The 21930-nt window shown below is 45.6% G+C and overlaps 1 protein-coding gene across 2 annotated transcripts in view; it reads left to right on the forward strand.

Moving 5' to 3' along the window:
• The window catches only part of C4_2H22orf23 (chromosome 4_2 C22orf23 homolog), a 68627-nt gene extending 46909 nt beyond the window's left edge, over window positions 1–21718 (forward strand). For both annotated transcript variants that reach the window (XM_085601322.1, XM_085601323.1), the window contains 2 exons: window positions 7385–7485; window positions 17902–21718. In XM_085601322.1, coding sequence (XP_085457448.1) covers window positions 7385–7485; window positions 17902–17997 — 197 coding nt within the window. In that variant the 3' untranslated portion in view covers window positions 17998–21718. The remainder of the gene's footprint in view (window positions 1–7384; window positions 7486–17901) is intronic.
• The last annotated feature ends 212 nt before the right edge of the window (window positions 21719–21930 follow it).

The raw sequence follows: 21930 nt of genomic DNA on the forward strand, positions 1-21930 counted from the left end.
TTGAGATTTGTATTGTTTTGACTTTATTACTGTTTTGAAGCTCCATAAATACTTTTCACATTGCCCTAAGTTCAGCCTGTGTGCTGTGTGATATAGCTACCAGGGGACTGAGGTCAGCTATCCCTGATGGGATTGCATTATTGATCCTTGAGGTCGGTGTCCGTCCACTATGAATAGTAGTCCAGTTTCTTACAAAGACCTTTCTGCACAACCTCATAAAAATTCAGCTTTTGATACTTGGTGAGCTCATCCACAAACTTCTGCACTGAATTCCAATTGGACTGATCAAAGCTCCCTAAAAGCGTGAAGCACTAACAGTTTTGAGAGCTTTGGAGGCAAACTGCAAATTGTTTTTCCTGCTGCGTCCATCTTTTTGCTTTCCCTCCAACATCTCCGTTGCTGACACATGCCTCTTCTGAACAGTGGAAACAATACCAGAATCCGGATTCAATACCAGACTCAAGAACGCTGTGTCCTGTTCAGTAGAGCTGTAATTATTTAGTAGACATGACATAGTTGCTTTTACCATGGCAGGAGTGAGGAACTTTTCTTCTGCTTTTTTCAAGTCCTGGCATTAGCTGAAGTAGAGATCTAGGAGTTGCCATGGGCTGCAGGTCCCATGATAACTGTTACTGCCATATGAGGTGCTTCCAAATGGATGTTGAGTTTGGATTTCCCTTTTGCCAAAACCTCTTCAAAGGTGATGTCAGCCACCAGTGAAATCCCTGATGGTGATTGATGTGGATGTGTAGAAAGAGCTGTTCCAACAATCCAAAGAGCCGGCAGGAAATGGAGATGTTCTCATGCAACTGTGCTTCCATGGTGGTTGATCTTCATCTAAATCTTGCCGCAGCTTATGAGAAGGGTAGGGTATCTCTCTTAGCCTAGAACATTTTTAGAAAGAGACATTGATGTTGACCAAAAAAACATGCTTTGGTGTTGGAAGATTAAGAGGTCTCAGTGGAGACAAAATAGGATCATCTGTATGTTTTGTAAAATACATCGGGGCTCATTTGAATGTTGGCGTTCCCTCACCACCAACACAGTGGTCCGCTCAGCCAATTCAAAGTCAGACGGACCATAGGTTTAGCTACGGCATGATTACTCCATCACCGTTGTAGCCAAAGTTCTCTAATGGCCCATAGGAGTAATAGCCATTGGGGAACTGGCTAAATATCCATCCACCCATTTAGGATTGACAGACATGTAGCTGTTTTTTTACTGTCCGTCACCTCCAGGCAGTAAGGGACAGTAAAAAACACAAGCATTTGCAATGCAATAGGTCTCGCATTCACTCGAGTTTGAGCTATTGACATTGCAAATGACAATGCCTTTTATTTTTGTTTTCGTTTTTAAAACATAAATAAAAGGCATTGTCATTTGCAATGTCAATAGCTCAAACTCGCATAAATGCGAGACCTATTGCATTGCAAATGCTTTTTTTAAAACTCAGTGCATGCCAGGGGCATGGTTGTGTTTACTTTTCAAAGAAAGGGTTCTTAGGTAGTAGAGAGAAGGATACAATAAAGAATAAAAAGAAATAGGATGAAAGAAAAGGCGGCGGTGAACAGGGAGGATGGCAGGAAAAGAGAACAAAATGGGAGAAGGAATAAGGTTGAGCGAGAAAGAAAAAGGAGATAAGAATGAGCAAAGTGGGCAAGAGAAAAGAAAGTAAGGACAAAAGGTGGAAGAAGATGAGGGACGGAAGAGAGTGGAAGGGAGAGAGACTGAGGAGAGGAGTAGAAAGAAGAGCATTAAATGGATGAAAGATGAGAGGAGAGCGAGGTGGAGATAGGAAGGCGAGAAAGAAAGACCTGTTTATATACAAATCAGTTTTAATGATTTGTGTTTAGATCTCCGATACATTGCTATGTATTTTACTGCGTGTTATGTATATTTAACATTATAATGCACACACAGAAAATGTAAATTAAAAAAAAGTGATCTACATAAGAAAACAAAATCCTTTGTTTGTTGCGCCAGATGAGAGCTAGAATGTTGATTTAAAACGGTCTTTAAGTTCTGCTTTCATACTAAATAAAAACATTTGTCATAAAAACTCTTTATTAGAGAGGTAGCAGTAGTATCCCTATATGAGGGTTAGGTTAGAGTACCCACGCCAAAGGCATTCTTTTTTTGCTAATAGCTTTGGCACCCTTCCACAAATCTGCACGAAACTTTAAAAAAATTGTCAGCTGAACTGAGTATGGCAGGGCAATTTTTATGCGAAGCCGTTAAACAGGAGGCAAAAAAGTGACTTCTCCCGATTTTATTCCCACAGGAAGCTGTTGACAGAGCTGCAGAAAAATGGCTCAACAGGATTACTTTGCATGAAAAAAGAAATAACTTTACCTTAAAAAATCACTTTGCCTAATTTGTAGTTTTCGATAAATTACTATTGGATAACTGTTTTTGTAGGCCTTGGGTGGAGCTGACCCGGGTTAATAGACAATCCATGAACCCAAAATGAAACAAAAAAAAATCTAATTGAAGCTTTTCTCCCGTAGCTCTTTTTGGGACAGCAAAATCTAAAGTTGAATCTACAGAGCCGAATCTCCCTGACTGGCTGTTTTACTGTTGAAAAAAAAGTTGAAAGAGCCATAAGGAGTAAGGGTAGCATCCCCTAACCTCCTAGCTCATGTGGGATATTCAAAAGATGCGCACCAGTGTTAAAATGAAAAATATTGCTGTGCTTGCATTTAGAGTTCATGCATCCACAGCTAATCGCGGCACCGGTGCTTTACTTTTAACATTAAAAGTAAAGCGCGGGTGCCGCGATTATAGCAAAAGTAAAGAAATAGATGTTTGTTTCTATTTCTGTACTTTTGCTATAATCGCGGCACAACAAAGCGCCGGTGCCGCAATTAGCAAGCTAAAAATGCTACCGCCGGCCACAGCTTGCAGTGCATGTGCGCGAGTGGTGCGCGCGCAGCAGGAATCACGCCATATTGCGTCTCTGCTGAAGCGCGCGCCCACGTGCACTGCAAGCTGTAGCAGGCGGTAGCATTTTTTAAAGCCCTTACATGCGTGCTGACTCAGCGAGACCTAACAAAAGGCCTCCCTCGCCATGGCAGATTACTCCTATGGTGAGGGGGCATTATCTTTCTTATTTTCAAAAGGAAAATCCTGCTCTGGGATTTTCCTTTTGAAAATAAAAAAGAAACCAGTTTTGTTTAAGGCTCCTTCTTGTTGATGAAGCCCTGCATAAAACTCCAAAAAGCAATGACAGGAACTGCCGTGATGGTGGTTCCTGCCAATGCTTAAGAAATGCCTGTCAGCATGGCGGTCATTTCTAAATTTGGTGGGCGGCATCTCCGTCAGGGCAACGGAGCAATTTACTCCGTCGCCCTGGTGGAGAAACGGGCTGCTTGCCGATATTGAAATTGGGCCCATGGGCTCTAATGGTGCTGCCTTGCCTACTGGGGTAGGTTGAAAGCACAACCTTACTGCACCAAAATCTGCATGCACAGTCAGTACTAGGCAGTTTTACTCCAATAAATACTGGCAATTTTGACCCGCTGATATTCATCACTAGACTCATAATTGTGATATGTACAGTAAAAGCATGTACTGCACATGCCGTAATTAACCAGGCCGCTCATAATGAGGGCCTCAGCCTAGTTTCCTATCTGTCTATGAAGGTCCCCTTAGACATTTTGGAGCAAACCTCTCATTCCTTGATTGAAGGCGAGGCTGGGAGGTATACCACATAGACTCGGTGAAGGTCAGTTGGAGCCGTTTTCCTTCCATGCGAAGGATATTCGACAAAGAGAGAAGGCACATGGCTGCAAAAATATAATTAGAAAACTATAAAAGCCTTAGATTGCTTTGTAACAGTCAGAAAAGTTGATTGAAATTATTCCTTGAAAAATTCTGACAGAAAAAACTACAAAAAGTGGGTCAAAACACCCACAGTGTTACAAGGTTCAATTCTCACGATTCAGACAAAACTGAATCTGAGAGGCAAATACCAGTGCGAGGCATCATGGGATTAGATCCCGCTAGACATCTTAAAGGCACAGGGCGCTTTTGTAACTCTTCAAATGTAAGCCTGCTTTTCCCACCATAACATTTAGATTTAGGCTACAGTTTAGACCTAAAAGTGCTGCAATGTAGTTTTGAGAGAACGTTTTTATTTTGGAATAGTTAAAGTTTCAGGAAAAAATGGGGCCTACAATAAGCTTTGGAGAGTGCTACACAGCACTGGGTATGCTAGATTCTGTACATTGTTATGTAAATAAGCACATGGGTTCAATGTTTTAGGGTCCCCACATGCAGCAGGGATATCTTCTAACATATATGCCTAGCTATGATCCTATTATGAGGCAGAAGAGTGTGGCGACAGCATGCCTAAGGAGGGGGATCTAAGAGAACCCAGGAATGGCAAAGCATAACCCAGGGGAGTTTTCTCAGTTCACAGGGCAAGGATTCTGGTATTTAAGAGTGTAGACGCATTGTCTGCACTGGATTTAATGTATATTACTCTATGTGGTGTGCCATTGCACTGGCACCTGGCTTGTGCCAGTGTATGGGTATGAGCATAGGAGCTCTCTAAGATTTAACTGCTCATGCAACATTTTTCTTTTTTCTGTAAAACACAAACTTCACTTGACATAGGTAATTTGTTGTTGTTGAATAGAAAACATGACTTAGAAGTGAGCAGATTGCTTTGGGAGGTTTTTGCATTTCAAAGACTAACCAGGCTTTTGTTTATTTCTATGGCCACAATGGCATATTCTTTCTCCCTACAGGTGTTGCATACTTTATTCTTCATAAGGTCAATCAGTTACTGTACTTACCACACCACTTACCTGGCCCTTTTCTGCTGCTGCTTACCGTGCACCTTACTCCATGAGCTCTCGCCCCAGCTTGTGCCACCTTTGGATTGTTTTTCTCCATACTAATCCTTGCCTGCACCCTCTTAACTGCTCCACTCAGGGCATCCAGCACGGGAAATAAGATTAAAAGGTGGAGCAGTTAAGGTCATTCTCTGTGTTGTCTTACTTGTATGGGACTGGAAGGGCTGAAGGTCAGAACTGCTGCCATTATTTACCCTGCTTCTTAGTCTTTCCCTTAAGCATGCCCCTTCTTCTCCCTCTCTTGTTCTATAAACAAATGCATTTTGTCCTCAGAATCACTCATTGACACCCTCTCATTTTGATTCCTCAATATCACTCACATCTGTGGGTTGTCCAAGATGCCCATGCATATGTGGTATCTGTTTATTCTACGGGCAGCTCCCCTGCCACTCCTGGGAAATCTCCTCTGCCCATATAGTATTGCCATTCCTAGGGGTAGCTGCCTGCCACTGCGAGGGGAGGGGGAGGGTGTCTGGCATGGGGCTGTAGCTTATAATGCTATCTAATAAAATTTCTAGAGCACGTAGCTGCCCCAGCAACGGCGATTCCCAGTGCGAGTCCAATGAAAACTGCAGAGAAATGACGAAGGCCATATTAAAATAAATACCCCTAAGTAGAGAAGAACCAGTAAAAAGCATGGTTCATAGTATAAAGTTCATTTTAAGATGCCCGCTGCCACTTGTTTGGTTGGGGGGGGGGAGGGGGGTACCCCAGAGCCCAGGTCCTAAAGCATGGCTGGTTGAATAATGCTTATTCCCATGGGTTTCTTCTCTGCCATCTCTGGATGGACTTTTCAGACCATTTAGTAGGGCTGTCTGCATAATGCCCATTCCTGTGGGTTGCTTCTATGCCTCGTCTTGGGGAGCGAGACTCCTCTCATCATACAGTGTGGCGGACTGTAAAATGACCATTCCTCTGAGTTGCTCCTCTGCTGCTTCTTGGGGGTGTCCTCAGACAACCCAGCAAGGCTTATTTTATAATACCTATTGTTATGAGCATCTCTGCTGCTGCTCCTGGACCGACCTCACTGATCGTATAGCAAGGCTGGTTAGAGTGACTAGTCCCAAGTGCTGCTCCCTCGCCACTCCTGGGTAGCCTCATCAGATCAGATATAGCTGGTTGTATGGTGTCCGTTCATATTGCTCCTCTCCCTGTCTTCTGTGTACTGCAAAATATATAGTTGATGCAAGATTGCGCCTTCCATGAGTAACATCCTTTCCGTCTGGGCACTTCTTATGCCCACTCAATGTGGTTTAAACTGTGTGATACAAAGCAGTCTAAAACAGGTAGGTATCTGCATACATGCCTGCCTACTTTTTTCACACTTTTCGCTAACATCCATGTGTAGGCACTGCTACACGCCTGCTGCGACAGGTTTGAGCAGTATCTGCCATTTATGCATGCCACCAAAACCCTTCCCTATAGAACACAATACAATCACACACTTTCTGTCCATCTATGCACTAACATGTAATGCCAAAGATTCTACGTTAGCGCATAGATGGACAGAAAGAAGGGTCCTGATTCTTGCTATATTTTGCTTCAAAACAGACAAGAGTGCAACAACAAAACATAACAGTGCAGCTCCGGTCTTCAAACACGACATCCAACACTTCCCAACTAGGTGAAATGATAGACAGGCACTTTTATCCATTGCACTCAGTTTTGTGCTATTCATCCACAAATGCACATGTTACAATACGCAGATCTCCGAGTCTGATTTCTACTTTTCCTTCAGATTTTGTTACTTTTCTGCTCCAAGCCTGTTTCTCCCATTAACTTATGGTTCCTCTGTACCCCTCTAAGCCTGTGCCTTCTCTTTCTGCCTGGTTCCTCTCTTTCTTCGAGGTCTGGTTTCTCCTTTCCCTGCAGGCACGATTACTCTTTCCTTCTTCGCTGGTACTTCTTTTTTTATTCTGGAATATTTTTTCACCCGTCCTTTCTTCTCTTCCCTCCTGGTTACTCCTTTCCTTCCAGTTCTAGTTCCTTTCTTCACCTTTAGGCTGTGTGCGTTTCTTCCCTCCTGGCTCCTCCCTAGATTCCAGGCCTGGGTACCCCTAATGACCTGTCCAGGTTCCCTCAAGCATGGTATTCTAATCCCACCTTGCTTCTCTCTTCCTTCCAGGCCTATTTATTCCTTCCCTTTTAGTCCAGCCCAAATTCTCTGTAGGTCTGGTTATTTTGTTCTCCTATGGGTCTTCTCTTTCCTTCTAGGTCTCATTCTTTTTTCTTCTGGTGTCTCTTTTCCCACTTGAAGTGGCTCTCGCTTTCTGCATGCCGATTCCTCTCTTATAACTTACAAGTCTATTGCTTCCTTCCCTCCAGTCCTGATTTTAAGCCTGCCTCCAGACCTGGCTGTAAGCATGCATCCAGACTTGGTTCTAAACCTGCCTCCAGACCTGGTTCTAATCCTACTTTAGTGCTTGGTACCAGGCTTGCACTGCTCAGCTCTGTCAGGGTTACATGTACATGACAATAATGCCCTTGTTTCTGATGCTAATACGTTTTTTTCTCTTTTGTTCCAGTGGTGAATGAGATTCAAGAGAGGCGGCAATTCCTGGATGAGATGGAAGCCCTGGGGCAGGGCAAGAAATTCCGCAGCATTGTGGAGACCGAGATCTCACAGGTAATTCCCAGTTTCATAGTAGAGAATAGGATAACCTAGAAGCAGAGCGTGTGGAGGAGGGGCAGCTGTCAGACAGGAGCCCTTTGCAGAGAGAGAGAGACATGGAGTAGTATGACAGAGAGAGGCTAGAGACATCATGATTGCCTATGGCAAAGAGAAGAAGGGACCAGGAGGAAGATTTTGGGTGACCTATAGAGGAGAGGGATAGGGGGCATGAGAAGGAGAAGATACACAAGGAGAGGGCACTGGGTTCAGTGAGGGGGCAAAGAGAGAAAATGACAGACAGGGGATCCTTTAGGCATTTATATTAGTATATAATAATATAGTCCAATATTGCCATCGAAGGGCTCTGGTGACATCATAAATAACGAGGCTGATGGCTGAGTGGTTTCTAAAATGTCGCCAGAACATCAAGAATGCAATTTAGGGCCATATTATGTTACCATTTATGTATTTTTTTATATTTCATGATATTTTAGGGTAGTTATCTTTAAAAAATTGTTTTATTTTTAAATTACGGCTAACAAAGGGCACTGATTTTAATTAGAATAATTAGATTTACCTTTAATGAATGAATTGTTGATAAAACAAATGGCCAGGATCTGCGGGCAATATCATAGTGCATGGCTTAAGTCCTTGTTTGGCGTGGGTAGTGTGCCAGCAGGGGGTTGGTATGTTAATACAATCTTACTTCAAGTTAAAAAAAACTCTGAAATTCACCGAGGTTAAGGTGGCGGTATGCCATGTACCCTAGTAGAGATGAGATATGTTGTTCGCTACATTTGAAGCAATTGGTGACACTTCTGAAAAATGGAATACACTCTCTCCTCCAAAGAATACAGTTCTCCTTTTATAGCATCCAGAGTGGCTCCTAGATAATGGAAAAGTTGGAGAGGTGAAGAGATCGACTTCTTGTGATTGATCTACAAACCCAGCCTTGCAGCCGCGGCCCGTGCGGGTTAGAGTGGTGGGGCTGGGTTGAGGGGGGTGGGGGGGGGGGGGGGGGGTTCTACGGACGATGACGAGGGAAAAATAATTATTTATTTTATTGTTCCTCGTCTCCCTTCATCTAAATTCCCCACCACCCGGCCCCACCTCTCTTGCCTGCATGGGCAGCGGCTGCAGCCTTGTCAAGAGTTTGGTTGTTATGTTGAAATCCAACTGTGCTTGACGATAAGAGTGTGCCTTCATCAGCCAACCGTTTAGATAAGAGTACATGTAAATCTTCTTTCTCCGGAGGAGAGCTGCAACTACCAAGTAAACCGAATGGAAGGACGGTGCATTGATAATGGGATTTTCCCACTACAAATGTTAAGCATGTCTGTGTTTTTTCGCTATGGGTATGTGGAAATATGCGTCTCGGAATGCCACTGAACACATCCAGTCTCCTTTCATCAATTGTGGATAGATCCGATGCCGGACTAGCACCCTGAATTTTTGTCTCTTGATATATTTGTTTGCCTGTCTTAGGTTGAGTATAGGCCTGAAGTCAATTTGTGTACTTTCTTGGGTACCAAAACATTTCTTGAACGGATACCTTTTCCCTTTTGAGATAAAGGAAGTGGTCTTTAGCTCATTTTTGGAGTAGAGACTGTACCTCCTTTTTTAATTGCAATAATTGATGGTTTGGTGCTGATTTTGGAGGTATTTAAGGTGGAGGATGTTTGAAATAGATGGTGTAACTGTTCTGGATGATCAGCAGGATCCATTTGTCGGTGGTTATCAATCTCCACTCTGTTAAGTGATGTGAAACACTGTCTTCCACCTGAGTAGGAAACAGAACATGGTGAGTGTGTTTCTCACTGTTTTGAGGTTGGTCATAAATCGGAAGAGTACTGGTAGTGTGTCTGCACTTGTTGCTGCTCACCTCTTCTTTGATTAGTCCTAGGGTGGAACTGTTTTTGTTGGTGTTGCTGTTGATGACCTTTGGACTAACAATAGTAGGACAACTGAGGGGATAAAACCCTCTGTCTGGACTGAAATCTTGAGTCCTTGCGATTGGTATTGGGAACGATAAACCTTTTTTCTTTTCCTCTAGAGTAGACCCCACTGCTTTGATGACTTCTGCTTCTTTCTTCATTCTTTCTATTTCTTAATTGGTGTAGGGTCCAAAAGGAACTGGTCCAGTGAAAGGGAGGTTCATGATTTTCAACTGAGCATCCGGTTTCAGGGAAGTCAGTCTAAGCCAAGACAACCTGTGAAGAGATATACCACTGCAGAATTGTGTTGTGGCTAGATCTGCTTCATCAGTGGATGCACTGATAGATTGATTCAAGACAGGTTGACCCTCTTGAACTATATTCCTAAAATCTTGTCTTCTGTCTTTAGGAAGACCATCTGCAAACACAGCAAGGGGTTCCCATAGTACTCAATCATATCTGGCTAATAAAGCAAATGCACTACCATTTTTAAAAGTCCCAGCTGCACAGTTACATCTTTTTCTTACTACTGCATCCAGTCTATTACTTTCCTTTTGAGGCGGGACTGATCCCTCTGGATCTGAAGGATGCTTCTTTCTTACGGCAGAGGCTAATACTGAGTCTGGCTTTGGATCTTGTCTTAAAGGCAAAAGCAAAAGGCCGGCCAACCTACCCTCTTCTCCCGATCCCGGTAGAAGAGGGTAGGTAGGTCGGCCGGCCTTTTGCGGACTTTGCAAAACCACACAAGGAAATTATTTGTGAGATACCTGCTGGGTATCGATGAAGTAGATAGAGAAACCCAACTAGGGTTGGTCATATGCTATCAGGTACTACACATAGCAAGTGTTAGGTTGGTTTAAAAGGGTAGATCACACCATACAATCACCCACGTGTAGATAGATTTGATTTTATTAGGTCCTGACGAAACGCCACCAGATTGTTAAACTACCAGGCGAGAAACAGGTTGACTGCACAATAGAGTGCCCTACCTGAGACATAATCTCAGACATGCGCCTTTGTTTCTTTTAATCAGGGTGGGAGACCCATTGATTAAAATAGTCTTCTCTGGTACTCCCTTACCTGTTTTAACATTTATTTCAGGTTATACACCTCCACACTTTCATCTACACTAATTAGGCCCCTCACCCCCAAACAGCATTTGGAATAAAAGATCTCCGCCAAAGAGCCCCTCATAGGGAGCCCGTCAGGTATTGCAGCGCCGACCTGACAAGGAGAAGCTCATATGATGAAGCATGACACCTTGCCGGGTGAGGGCCCTATATTCCAAGAGGAGAAATCCTCATCCTCCTACACTTCATGACCACATAAAACAGTTTTCCCTTGTTTCGACATTGAGAACAGCATACCTTTTGTATCTTCATTATTTTTTTTTTATAAATTTTTTATTAGAAACCGTTGGTACACAGTAAAATACAGACAAGGGCCTACAACCACCAGGGCCGGCCGCTATAGAGCCCGAGGGCCCGCAGTGCAACGCCACATCTTCAAATGGACCAGAAGCTAGGCTCCCTGCAGTCCGTGAGCCCATGCAACAGGCCGTGGCCATAGGCCAATAGCAAGCGGAATAAACAGTTTCATTTTTTATCAAATATAAAACACACTCAAGGCAATGAGAGTCCGAAATAACAGCGTGCTCTTCCCAGGACGGGGGACAACGTACAGTGTCCAAAGCAGTTCGTGTCTGGAAGCGGTACAGGGGGGCAACGGGAGAACAAAGCATGGAACACACTTCACACCATCCCGCAGAATGCGCGGTCAGGGGGACAAAGCAATATCGATCTCTAAGGGCAGAGGCGGGGTGCAGATACGTCCTCGATATAAATTCCATGGACCCCATACCTTAGTCCACTTCCCTGGTTTGCCTCTCGCCACATACACCGTCTTTTCCCTGAACATACACCAGTCCATATTCTCCTTCCATACCTCGATCGTGGGCGGCCTCGGGGAGCCCCACAGCTGTGCAATGTTACGCTTAGCCACCATGTACCCCAAGGTCACCCACTGCGTCTGTGCCGCATTGCAATCATTCGGTTCCCAGACATTCAATAGACACCTCCTAGCCTCTGGCAACAGAGCAACGTGCGTGACCTCCTCCATTACGGTGTGGATACCGTTCCAAAATCGCACCACCTCCGAACACTCCCATAAGATATGGAGAAAGGTACCCGACAGACCACATCCACGCTTACACAATCCATCCATCGAGTAACCAATGCGCAGCAAACCGGGCCCTGTGACATACACTCTATGACATACACTCTATGAAGGATATTCAGCTGTACGAATCGTAAGCGGGCCGGGATCGCCACCTCTTTCGGGGAGGCCACCGCCGATACCCAGTCCTCATCGTCCAGTTCCAAGCCATCGCCCGTCCAGCAGCAAGTCCGCGCGATCATTAATGAGTTTCTTATAAATCAGAGAAATAGTGCTGTCGGGCACGTAGCCATCCAACACTCTATCCTCCAGTGGGGAGTACTCGGGGATAGCAGCGACGTCCGGAAAAGCCGAACTCAGCGCATGGTAGACTTGAGCATACCGGAAGTACTCTCTATCGTTTAATTTATATTCAGTTTTAAGCATTTCAAACGTTTTGAAAGACCCCTTCGCCCAAAGATCACCCACCTTACATATACCAATCATATCCCATTTCTCAAAGCCTTTCGATCTCCACAAACAGCCCAACCGCGCAGAGGCATACAACGGCGTCGCCCGAGTCAAGCGATCCCTCCACCCCATCGCAGCATTCGCCGCATGCCACACATGCACCGCAACCTGCGTGGGTCCTGTCAACCGTGAGTCCGGGGTCACCGAGTACAGCGCTCTATTATAGTCCCCACCCGGGAGCAAAAATTTATCCATCTCGAAGGCCGGATTCAAAGCAGGACCGTATATTCCGTGGTTTACCGACGCCAACTGGGACGCCCAATAGTATTGTTTAATATCGGGGAGGGCGACCCCCCCATCGTACCAAGGGAGCGTCAACTTGGCGAGAGCAATCCGCGGCCGCCCGTCCCAAAACAATTGGCGCTGAAGACCCTCCACCTCCCGGAAATAACGGGCTGGCACGACATCCAGCGTGTTTTGCAAAGCGTACAAGAAGCGAGGTAGCGACATCATTTTGAACAATGCCGCACGTCCGAGTGGCGAGAGCGGGAGTCGTCGCCACCTCGCGACGTCGGCCTTCAATCGCTGGAGGGGAGGGAGAAGGTTTCGTTCATAGCGGACCGCGGGATCCAGTGAAATAAAGATTCCCAAATATTTAAACCCCAGGGTAGCAATCTGGATAGGGCAATCCTGTGGCAGGAGGGGGGCCTCGCCCGAGAGGACGTAAACACATGACTTGGCCCAGTTAATGACCAGGCCAGAGTTGCGACCAAAAGAATTCAGCACGTCCACCAATACAATTAGCGACTGTCGAGGAGAGGTGAGATACAGGAGGATGTCGTCCGCGTAGAGAGAGACACGATCTTCAAACTCCGGCGCCCATCTAATGCCTCGCAACGACGGCTCCCAACGCAACCAGGCGGCGAGAGGCTTCAAAGAAAGTGCAAAGAGAAGGGGTGATAATGGACATCCCTGCCGCGTATTTCTCCCCAGTGCGAAGGGAGCCAATACCCTCCCATTCACCACCACCTGAGCCAGAGGGTCCGCATATAATAATTTTACCCAACCAATAAACTCAGGGCCAAACCCAAATTTCGCCAACACGGCCCAAATATATGGCCACTCCAAAGTGTCGAATGCCATAGTAGCATCTAAAGATGCCAAGATGGCCGGCTCACGTATAAATTCCGCTCTAGCAAGCACGCCGTGCAACCGCCTCAGATTTAGAGCGGTATTCCGATGAGGTATGAAACCGGACTGATTCTGATGAATCAAGTCGCCCACGACCCGAACCAGTCGATTAGCCAATACCTTGGCCAGAATTTTGGGTTCTGCGTTCAACAGCGAAATGGGCCTATAGGAAGCGCAGCGATCTCGCGGTTTTCCCTCTTTGTGTATCACAACTATGGTGGCGAGGCGCTGGTCGGGGGGGAGGAAGCCCGCCGTACGTGCCGCGAAAAACATGTCCCGAAGATGCGGCGCTATCTTATCGGGACGCAACTTATATAGCTTTATGGGAAGACCATTAGGACCCACAGCTTTACCCGATGCGATCGAGCGAATGGCCAGAGCAATCTCATCCGACGACAACTTCGCCTCCATCAATACTGCATCCGCCTCCGACAGGGTCGGCAATGCTATGTCTCTAAGCAACAGATGAGAATCCTCCTCCGAACGCACAGAAACCGGAGAGTATATCCCACGGAAATGAGCCACGAAGCAGTCAACGATTTCGACCGGGTCAGTCACACGCACTCCATCAAGTCTCTCCACAACGGGCACCACCCTGCTCGCTCTCTCCTTCTTATCCAACCAAGCAATCAGCTTTCCGGCCTTATCCCCCACATCATACAGTCGTCCTTGCTGCTCTCTACTCATCCCTCTAGCGGCTTCCGTGACCAGTGCTCTATAATCTGATTGTTTGAGGCTGAGAACATGCACTTTCTCATCAGTAACTCCCCGCTCCAAGTCCTCCTCAATTTCAGCTATTTCAGTTTCCAGGCGAACCACCTCTGCTCTCTCGCACCTCTTAGCATGGGAGATAAGGGAAAAGGCCTGCCCCCTGACCACCACCTTATAAGCCTCCCATAGGGAGACGGCCGACGGCACCGACCCCACATTATCATTGAAGTAGTGATCAGTTGACTTGACCAGTTCCGCGCGGATCTTAGGGTTACGTAGGTACCAGGGGCTAATGGGTGCCACTCTCCCCTCCGCCTCAGGGACAACCTTCAGTTGCAACCATATAGGGGAATGATCAGAAATACCTCGGGCTAAATGACGCACCTCCCCAATCATTCCGGCTTGGATCGCCGGCATAAGCATGTAATCAAGTCTCGAGAGACTCCCATGGGCCCCTGAGTGAAAGGTATATTGCGCCTGACCCGGGTGCATCAATCTCCAGCAGTCTACAAGTCCCAAAGTGTCCAAGAAGCCACCCAACCAGGCCTGAGCCCTAGGGAGATCCCTGGGGGGTTGACGGTCCTCCAACCCGGAGACAACGGCATTAAAGTCACCCCCCAACACCAGAACCCCCCCAGGGAGTCCCAGGACCAAACGCCCCAAATCAGCAAATGTAGACGTCTGTAAACCCGGTGGCACATACACAGCGACGAGCGAGATAGTCCTACCCTCCCATCGCCCCACCAGTGCCACATAGCGCCCCCTATCATCGTGAAGCACCTCATCAACCTCCAATGGGAGAGAGGCCCTAACCAAAATGCCCACTCCCCTAGAGCCAGAAGTGAAACCAGAGTGAGCGGCAAGGCGATAGCCCCTCCTATTTAAGGCATGGAAGGAGTTCCCAATCACGTGTGTCTCCTGCAGAAAAACAATGTCAGGCGAAATCCGCTTCAAAAACTGCAGCACCACCCCGCGCTTGATCCTGTCCCCAAGTCCATTCACATTCCACGAAAGGATTCTCAATCCCCTACCCCCCATCCCACTCCCCTGCATGATACCCACATCCCAGAAAGCACAACCCGGATAAGTCAGCAAAGAACTTCACATTGCCTTGCGAAACAAACAAACAATCCCCAACAACCCCCCTCCCCCACAATCCCAAAACAACAACTCCCCCCGCCCTGCACCCCTGCTTGAGCCCGAACAGCCCCCCCAACTCGCAGTGTGCCTGTCGCCCTAACGTATACCACAAAAAGAACCCCAGAAGGAGGAAAGGACCCCAATAAGCTCCCCACAACCCCCGGGCATTTGAAGGGCATATTGTGCAAATCTAGGATCCAATTGCGCCAAGGTACAAAACGTCACCAGTTCAGTCCATCACCAGGAACCAAGTTCTAGTCCTGCTTCATCAAATCCCGTCCGCTCTCCTCCATCCGACTGTCTCGATCTTGTCCCCGAGGCAGGGCATCCAACCAGTCTCCAGCCGCCTCCGGCCGGTCGAAGAAGTGGGAACGACCCTGGAACTCAACCCGCAGCCTCGCCGGGAACAACATCGCATATTTCAGCTCCATGTCCCTCAAGCGCCGTTTGACACCCAAAAATCCCATCCGTTGTTTCTGGACCGCTTGCGTGAAGTCCGGATAAAAGCTGACATTGGAGTTTTCAAACTTCAGCGGCCCGGCAACCCTCGACGCCTGAAGGATAGCATCCCTATCCCGAAAGTTAAAGAGTCGGGCGATTATAGGCCGCGGGGGAGCACCCACCTTGGGCGCACCACCCGGAATCCTGTGGGCCCGCTCCACCGCAAAGAACTTGCTCAGTCCCTTGGGCGCGAGATGATTGGTCACCAGATCCTCAACAAACAGATCCGCAGCAGATTCCTCTGATCTTTCCGGCACTCCGATGATACGGACATTGTTCCGTCTAGCCCTGCTTTCAGAGTCCTCAAGCCGACGGTCCGTCAGATCACTGGCTAGCCGCAGCCTACGGACCTCTGTCTGCAGGGCGGCTACGTCCACAGTTAGACTCGACGCCGCTTGACTCAAGGAGTCGACCCGCTCGTTAGTTTTGGACAGGTCTGCCCTGACCAAGTTCACATCAATCAGGACCGCGTCCAGTTTTTGAGCCAGGGTATCAAACTGCTGACCCACAGCGGTCTTCATCTCCTCAATGGCGCCCATGACGTCCTGCAGGGTCAATTCCGACGATGGGCCGGAGACCTCCTTAGACCTCTCAGGCGATTTATGCGAGCCACCAGGGGATCCCTTTGCCTGCGCATATCGATCCATGTTATTGACCTGAGTATAGGCACCCCTCCGGGTTGACTTGGGTTTCGACTTGTCTCCGTGTAGTCTCCCCGTCATCGTCCGGAGGCCACCAAGGCCGGCACCCGCCCGCACCCGGAAAAAGGGGGACAAGTGGCTAATCCAATTGAGCACAGCCGTCGCCGACAGTCGGTCCACGTATAATCCGAGAGTCAGGCCAGACACTTCGCCGTCCTCGCCCCTCTGAGACACCAGAGTCTCTCGGCCGATATCAGAGAGCAATCTTGAAAACGAAAGTGAAAGTGCGGGGTCCGTGGCAGGTCAAGCCCTGCCAGCCGCTGTTGTTCACTTCGTACCCGGGCACTTCACCAGCTCGAGATCGGGACCAAGGCAAGAGCAGGCCGCAAACTTCGGAGTACAGCCATTCCGGGTCCCGGTGTCCGATCTGAATTTGGAAAACGGGTGGCACCTCAGCGCTAGTTCATCTGCAATAGCCCGTGGAGTAAACCAGGATTAAGTCAGGATAGACGTGGGAGGTTGCGGAGGCCCTCGGGAGCCGTAAGCCTACGCGGCCATCTTGGTTGCGCGCTAGGCTCCCCCCCAGTATCTTCATTATTAATAGGGCATGTATGCTGGACCTGTCTAAAAAGCCCTCAGTCCCTCCTTTGGAATTGGGTACTTAATAGCTTGGCCATATGATTTTCTAGTGTTTCAGCAACTGTAGCAAGAAGCATATGAGGAGGAAAATGTTCATTATGTTGGAATTCACACGACGTTTTTTTAAAATAGGATTAAACGTTGCCACTATAGAAGAGACAGGCACTAAGAGGCATTAAGGACTACTTCCAGGGGTTGTAGAGTCATGTTGCAGAGCTGCTTAGTTAATGCCTTTCAGAGCTCCTCTGAGGATAATAGGCTGAAAAGATTAGAGATAGGAAGAAACTGAGCAGGTTTCCAGAGTGTCTGAGGAAAATGTTGAGTTTTGATATTCTGTATTATTGGTTGCATTTTATTAATGACATAGCTATTGAGCTTATAACTGTTCCTAAGAGAGAATCACAGCAAGCTTGGCCCATGAGTTCTCTGACAGTTCTTTAATTATTTAGAAAACCATTTTATGTGGATTCTGATAGGTTGTAATCTTCTCAGAATAGAACTTCTGTTTAGCTATTCCTATAGTACCTTTATATTTTGCCATTTTATATTCATACTTACATATACCGACCTAATAGGTAATACCCCTTGCGATGTAGCAACTCCATCGCAATATCAGTGATGTAGTGACACCCGATGTGCTCTGGAAGTAGTGGGGGTACCCTCTATGGGGTCCAAGGATAAGCAAGGCTGGTCCCAAGAGTCCAGGGGGGAGTGAGGACTATTCTTTGGGGTCCAATGTTAAGCCAAAACTGATATCAAGGATCCAGGGGGAAGTGATGGTTCCTCCAGGGATCCAGGGGCAATTAAAGACTGGTTTCAAGGTTCCAGAAGAAATTGAGGGTTGGTCCTAAGACTTCGGATGTATGCCGGGCTGGTCTAAAGGGTCCAAGGATAGGTACATGCTAATCTTTGGGGTAATAATCAGATGAAGGTTGATCGTTGGGGTCTTAGAGCAGAGCAAGAGGTACTGGGATCTATGGAATGGGTGGGAACATATCTGGGGTGACAGCGCAGACCAGGTGACCATGTCTTTTCTCTGCCCTCTGCAGAAACTGCGGGAGATGGAAATAATTGATCAGCAGAGGAGCCGGGACCTGAAGGACAAGCTGAAACCATCAAGGCAGCAAAACACTGAGCCTCAGTAGCAGAGCCCCTGAATCAGGTGTGGCTTTAAACGTTGGACCACAGAGCCTGGATCAAGGTCAAGGGGCTCAGGGTAGATCATGTCATACTAAGATGCTGGTGCAAAAGAGACGCTACGACAGGACACATCAGGCCACAGAGGAGGGCCTTCGGGGGCCTTGTGAAAGAACATCAGGCGATGGACCCATAGCCATACCATGGAGTAAAGGCAGACATTGAATACCCCCACATTTCTTGGGAGCCAGGGGGGCATCATTGACCTGTTAAGGGCAGACATTGATGAGCCACTTGCCAGGACATTCAAGACCATGGAGAAACGGGCATCAGGGTCTTGTGACAGGACACATCAGGCTACCAGTTACACACATCAAACAACATGGGATATAGCATTTCGTACCACAGACAAGAGCTTCTGTTGATGGAATCCTGACCGGCCACGTTGAGCAATGGCAAAAGAGGAGGCATATGGTATCCTGTGATGTAGCATATCTTAACACAAAGGTCTGGTAGAGATGGCTTGGCTTAACACAGAAAACATTTTATCACACAGACTTGATGGATAGTGGTGGTTCTGTGACACCGAATATCAGATTCCACTGGAGAAAATGTGACCAAGACGCCTGGAGCTACTGCACTACCTAGGCCCAAGATGAGCACTTGTATCCCAGAAGTGTTCAATTGGTATTAAGCATGTACCAGGTTATGGGTGTCTTTCTGGTAGTCTAGAGGTAATTTGCAGCAGAAAGAAATATTGCTCCTACATGAACATCTTCATAGATATTTGGACTTTGGGGCAGCAGTTCACTAAAACCTGAAAATAAAGAAAAGCATTTCAAATACAAAACTGTTGTTTATTTAAATAATATACACAATAAGATATGGTTTATAGCTAAAACATATTTACTACTTTTAAGCTTAAATGTCTCATTCATTAGTTCTTAGTTTCCACTTCTTCCTGGATGATTCTTGAGGATCTGGATTGTATTACAGAATATGCGGTCTTGAGATCCGGGGCCCATGTTATGTCATTTGCAATTTTCCTATTCACAATACACCACCCCCACGTGCCCTTTGTTTCGCAGACTTTGTTAATTGACTTTCAGTGCCAATACTGAAATATGGGACTTTTAGTGATGCCCAATGCTAGTGCAAAAATAAGGTGTTCCCAGGTCGCGACAATAAGGGATCAGTAATGGATTTAGCTAGCATCGCTTTCTGCCCGATTGCACAGAAAACCATACCAGAGCACTCAGCACTACAGGAAGTTCTCAGGTGGGCCATGTATTAGGTCTGATTCGCAATACGTAACCCTTATGATCAGGCTGCAGTGGCCAGCTTACTAGAATGTCTCTTTAGTTTCCCCTGCACTATTGTGTAGAATTGATGATCCTGGTGACATAGCTACTTCTGACCTTTTAGGTATTATGAACTCAATGGAATTCAGTCACTTTATACATGGCACTTTGCATGTTCACAGACAAACTGTAGGCCTGGCCTTTGCCAGAGGGGAAATCCGCTAGATATATTATGTCGTATTCTGCCTGTGCTATCAGAAAACACATTAGTTCCACCAGGAATATTTCTAGGTATGTATACACATAATTTATCACCACATTGATTGATTGACACCGAATGATTAAAAAGACTTGGATTTGGGTGACAATATGTCAATTTATTCTGAAAAAAATCATCAATGTAAAATTATAATGAATTTCTACCATCAGATCTTCCATGTGCTTAACATCAAAAAACACTATTAATTACCATCAATTGTTTTACTTTTGTTTTACTTTTTGTGCTTAAAACACTGTCAGGAATGCAAAAGCATGCTATATATAAAAAATACAAAGCATGCTTTTGTATACACACATTATTTGGGAATAAATATTCATTATCCACCTAAAGAAGACCCCAACTCAATTGGTGCCCCCTTGCAACCTAGTAAACTACCAACAATAAGTTTAGATTTCTCCTAAATTACAGGACCTTCATCAGGACATAACCTGTGCGTACATGTTTCATTATGCATTGCTTGTTTTTAAATTGCAATTTGCGAAGCAGGCTTGCCTCTGCTATTGATCTTTGTCTCCTACACAGAGGTGCCCATCCAAATACTGACCAATTGAGGGAAACAATGGTACTCCCTCAAGATTATGGTGCCTTAGGACATTTCAATCTGTACGGGTAGAATTCAATAGGAAGCTATTAATATTCAAATGATCAACGCTGGTTATACGCCTTTAACTTACAAATGGACATTGACTTTTGAAGGTGTGCCATTGGACAAACCAAATAAAATTCGACCAATAGTAGAAAGGTTTAGGGCATATAATAAACTCGTCGACAAACGGTATCGTCTTTACGTCGACGCGACTTTCTAAACCCAGACGAAATGAAGATGACGATGACCTGGTGAGTGTGGGTTGAATATGTTCCTAAGCTAGTATAGGGATACCTCTCTTTTGAACTTGCGGTTGTGGCAGGCAGTTATAATGATGCGTGCTTTCTTTTAGATGGCGGTACTGCATCTTTAAGAAAACGAGCGGTTCACTCATACGCTTTGATTCTGGTGGGATAACCTAATCGCTGAATGCTCGTAATACGCTAACACTTTCCAGTAAGTATTCTATAAAAACATCAAGTCCATGACAATAGTGAGTGATATCCTCATGACAAGACGTTAATTCAAATAAATATTGATAATGCACGTTTTTCTAGATGGCGTGGTAGCATAATCCGAAAAGTGAGCATTTATCGACACGCCTTTAGTTTGGCAGGAACGGTTAACCAGCAAACATTGGACTTACATGAACATCCGTAAGTAAGTCAGCAAGTGTTATATCTATTTGGGTATTCAGTGCAGGCCCGGAGCATATAGAAGGTGCCACCCTTAAAACATTTGTGCCGTTTCTGTTTTTATTTGTTCCAGAATCGGTGACATTAGCGCGGCCCACAGGTCTCTGAAATAAAAAGGTATCGCCAAATAAGGAGGGAGGACTCTTTAAACCCATCCCCATCGGAAATCTGTAAATTGATATACATACAAAAACCAAGGTAAAAAGGATAATACACTAATGCGATTATATGGACATAGCGAGGGAATAGAAATTGAATCAACCCGCTTTTTGTGGATAGCTACTTGGTTAGAACCAAAATTAGGTTCTCAGAAACATAATGATTTTGCATTATAGTGAACAGTATGTTAGAGAGCTTTAGTTAAGACCTACGCCTCCAGATTATAAGAATACAAGATTAACAAGATAAATGGTAGATAGGATATAAGTCCATTCCTGTGAATTAACCTTATGGGCCTAAGCCACCTAGATGTAAACTATGGCATTTCGAGAATTTTTTGAATAGTCTCCGTTTTGGGCCCTTTAGGATTTTGTAGACCTGTCAGTGTAAATTGGAAATGGATGATATTGATTGTTTGATTTGTTGTAAATAATATGTACAGGAACATATATAAGATTAGGCTGTATATATGTTTGTAGATAGATGTATATAAAGAAAGCCTTTTTAGAATTATAAATGTACACTTGATTGAGCTGATATGTACAAGCAATTATAGTTTATGTTTCTCTTATTATAGGAGGTATCAAAAAACTATGGCCACCTGAGGAAGGCTGAACGCCGAAACGCGCGTAGACCTAATATTAGCCATAATTGATGATTACCCTCTGTCCTTTTTTGTCTCTTTTCTTTTGTATCTAAATGTGGAATATAAACGCAATCGTCTGAATGGATATGAAATGATATAATGTTGACGATAGTAAACATTTATAAAGAAGGGTCATAAAGAAATAAGAAAGATGAAATGACCTTCTATTGTTAAAAAGAAGATAAAATAACAAGAAATAAAGAGATTTAATGAAAGAAAGGTCTATTATTAGTCATATTTGATCAATGGGGGTACATATAAGAAGTGTTTAATT

Source organism: Triturus cristatus, chromosome 4_2 (genome assembly GCF_964204655.1).
Source record: "Triturus cristatus chromosome 4_2, aTriCri1.1, whole genome shotgun sequence".
NCBI lineage: Eukaryota > Metazoa > Chordata > Amphibia > Caudata > Salamandridae > Triturus > Triturus cristatus.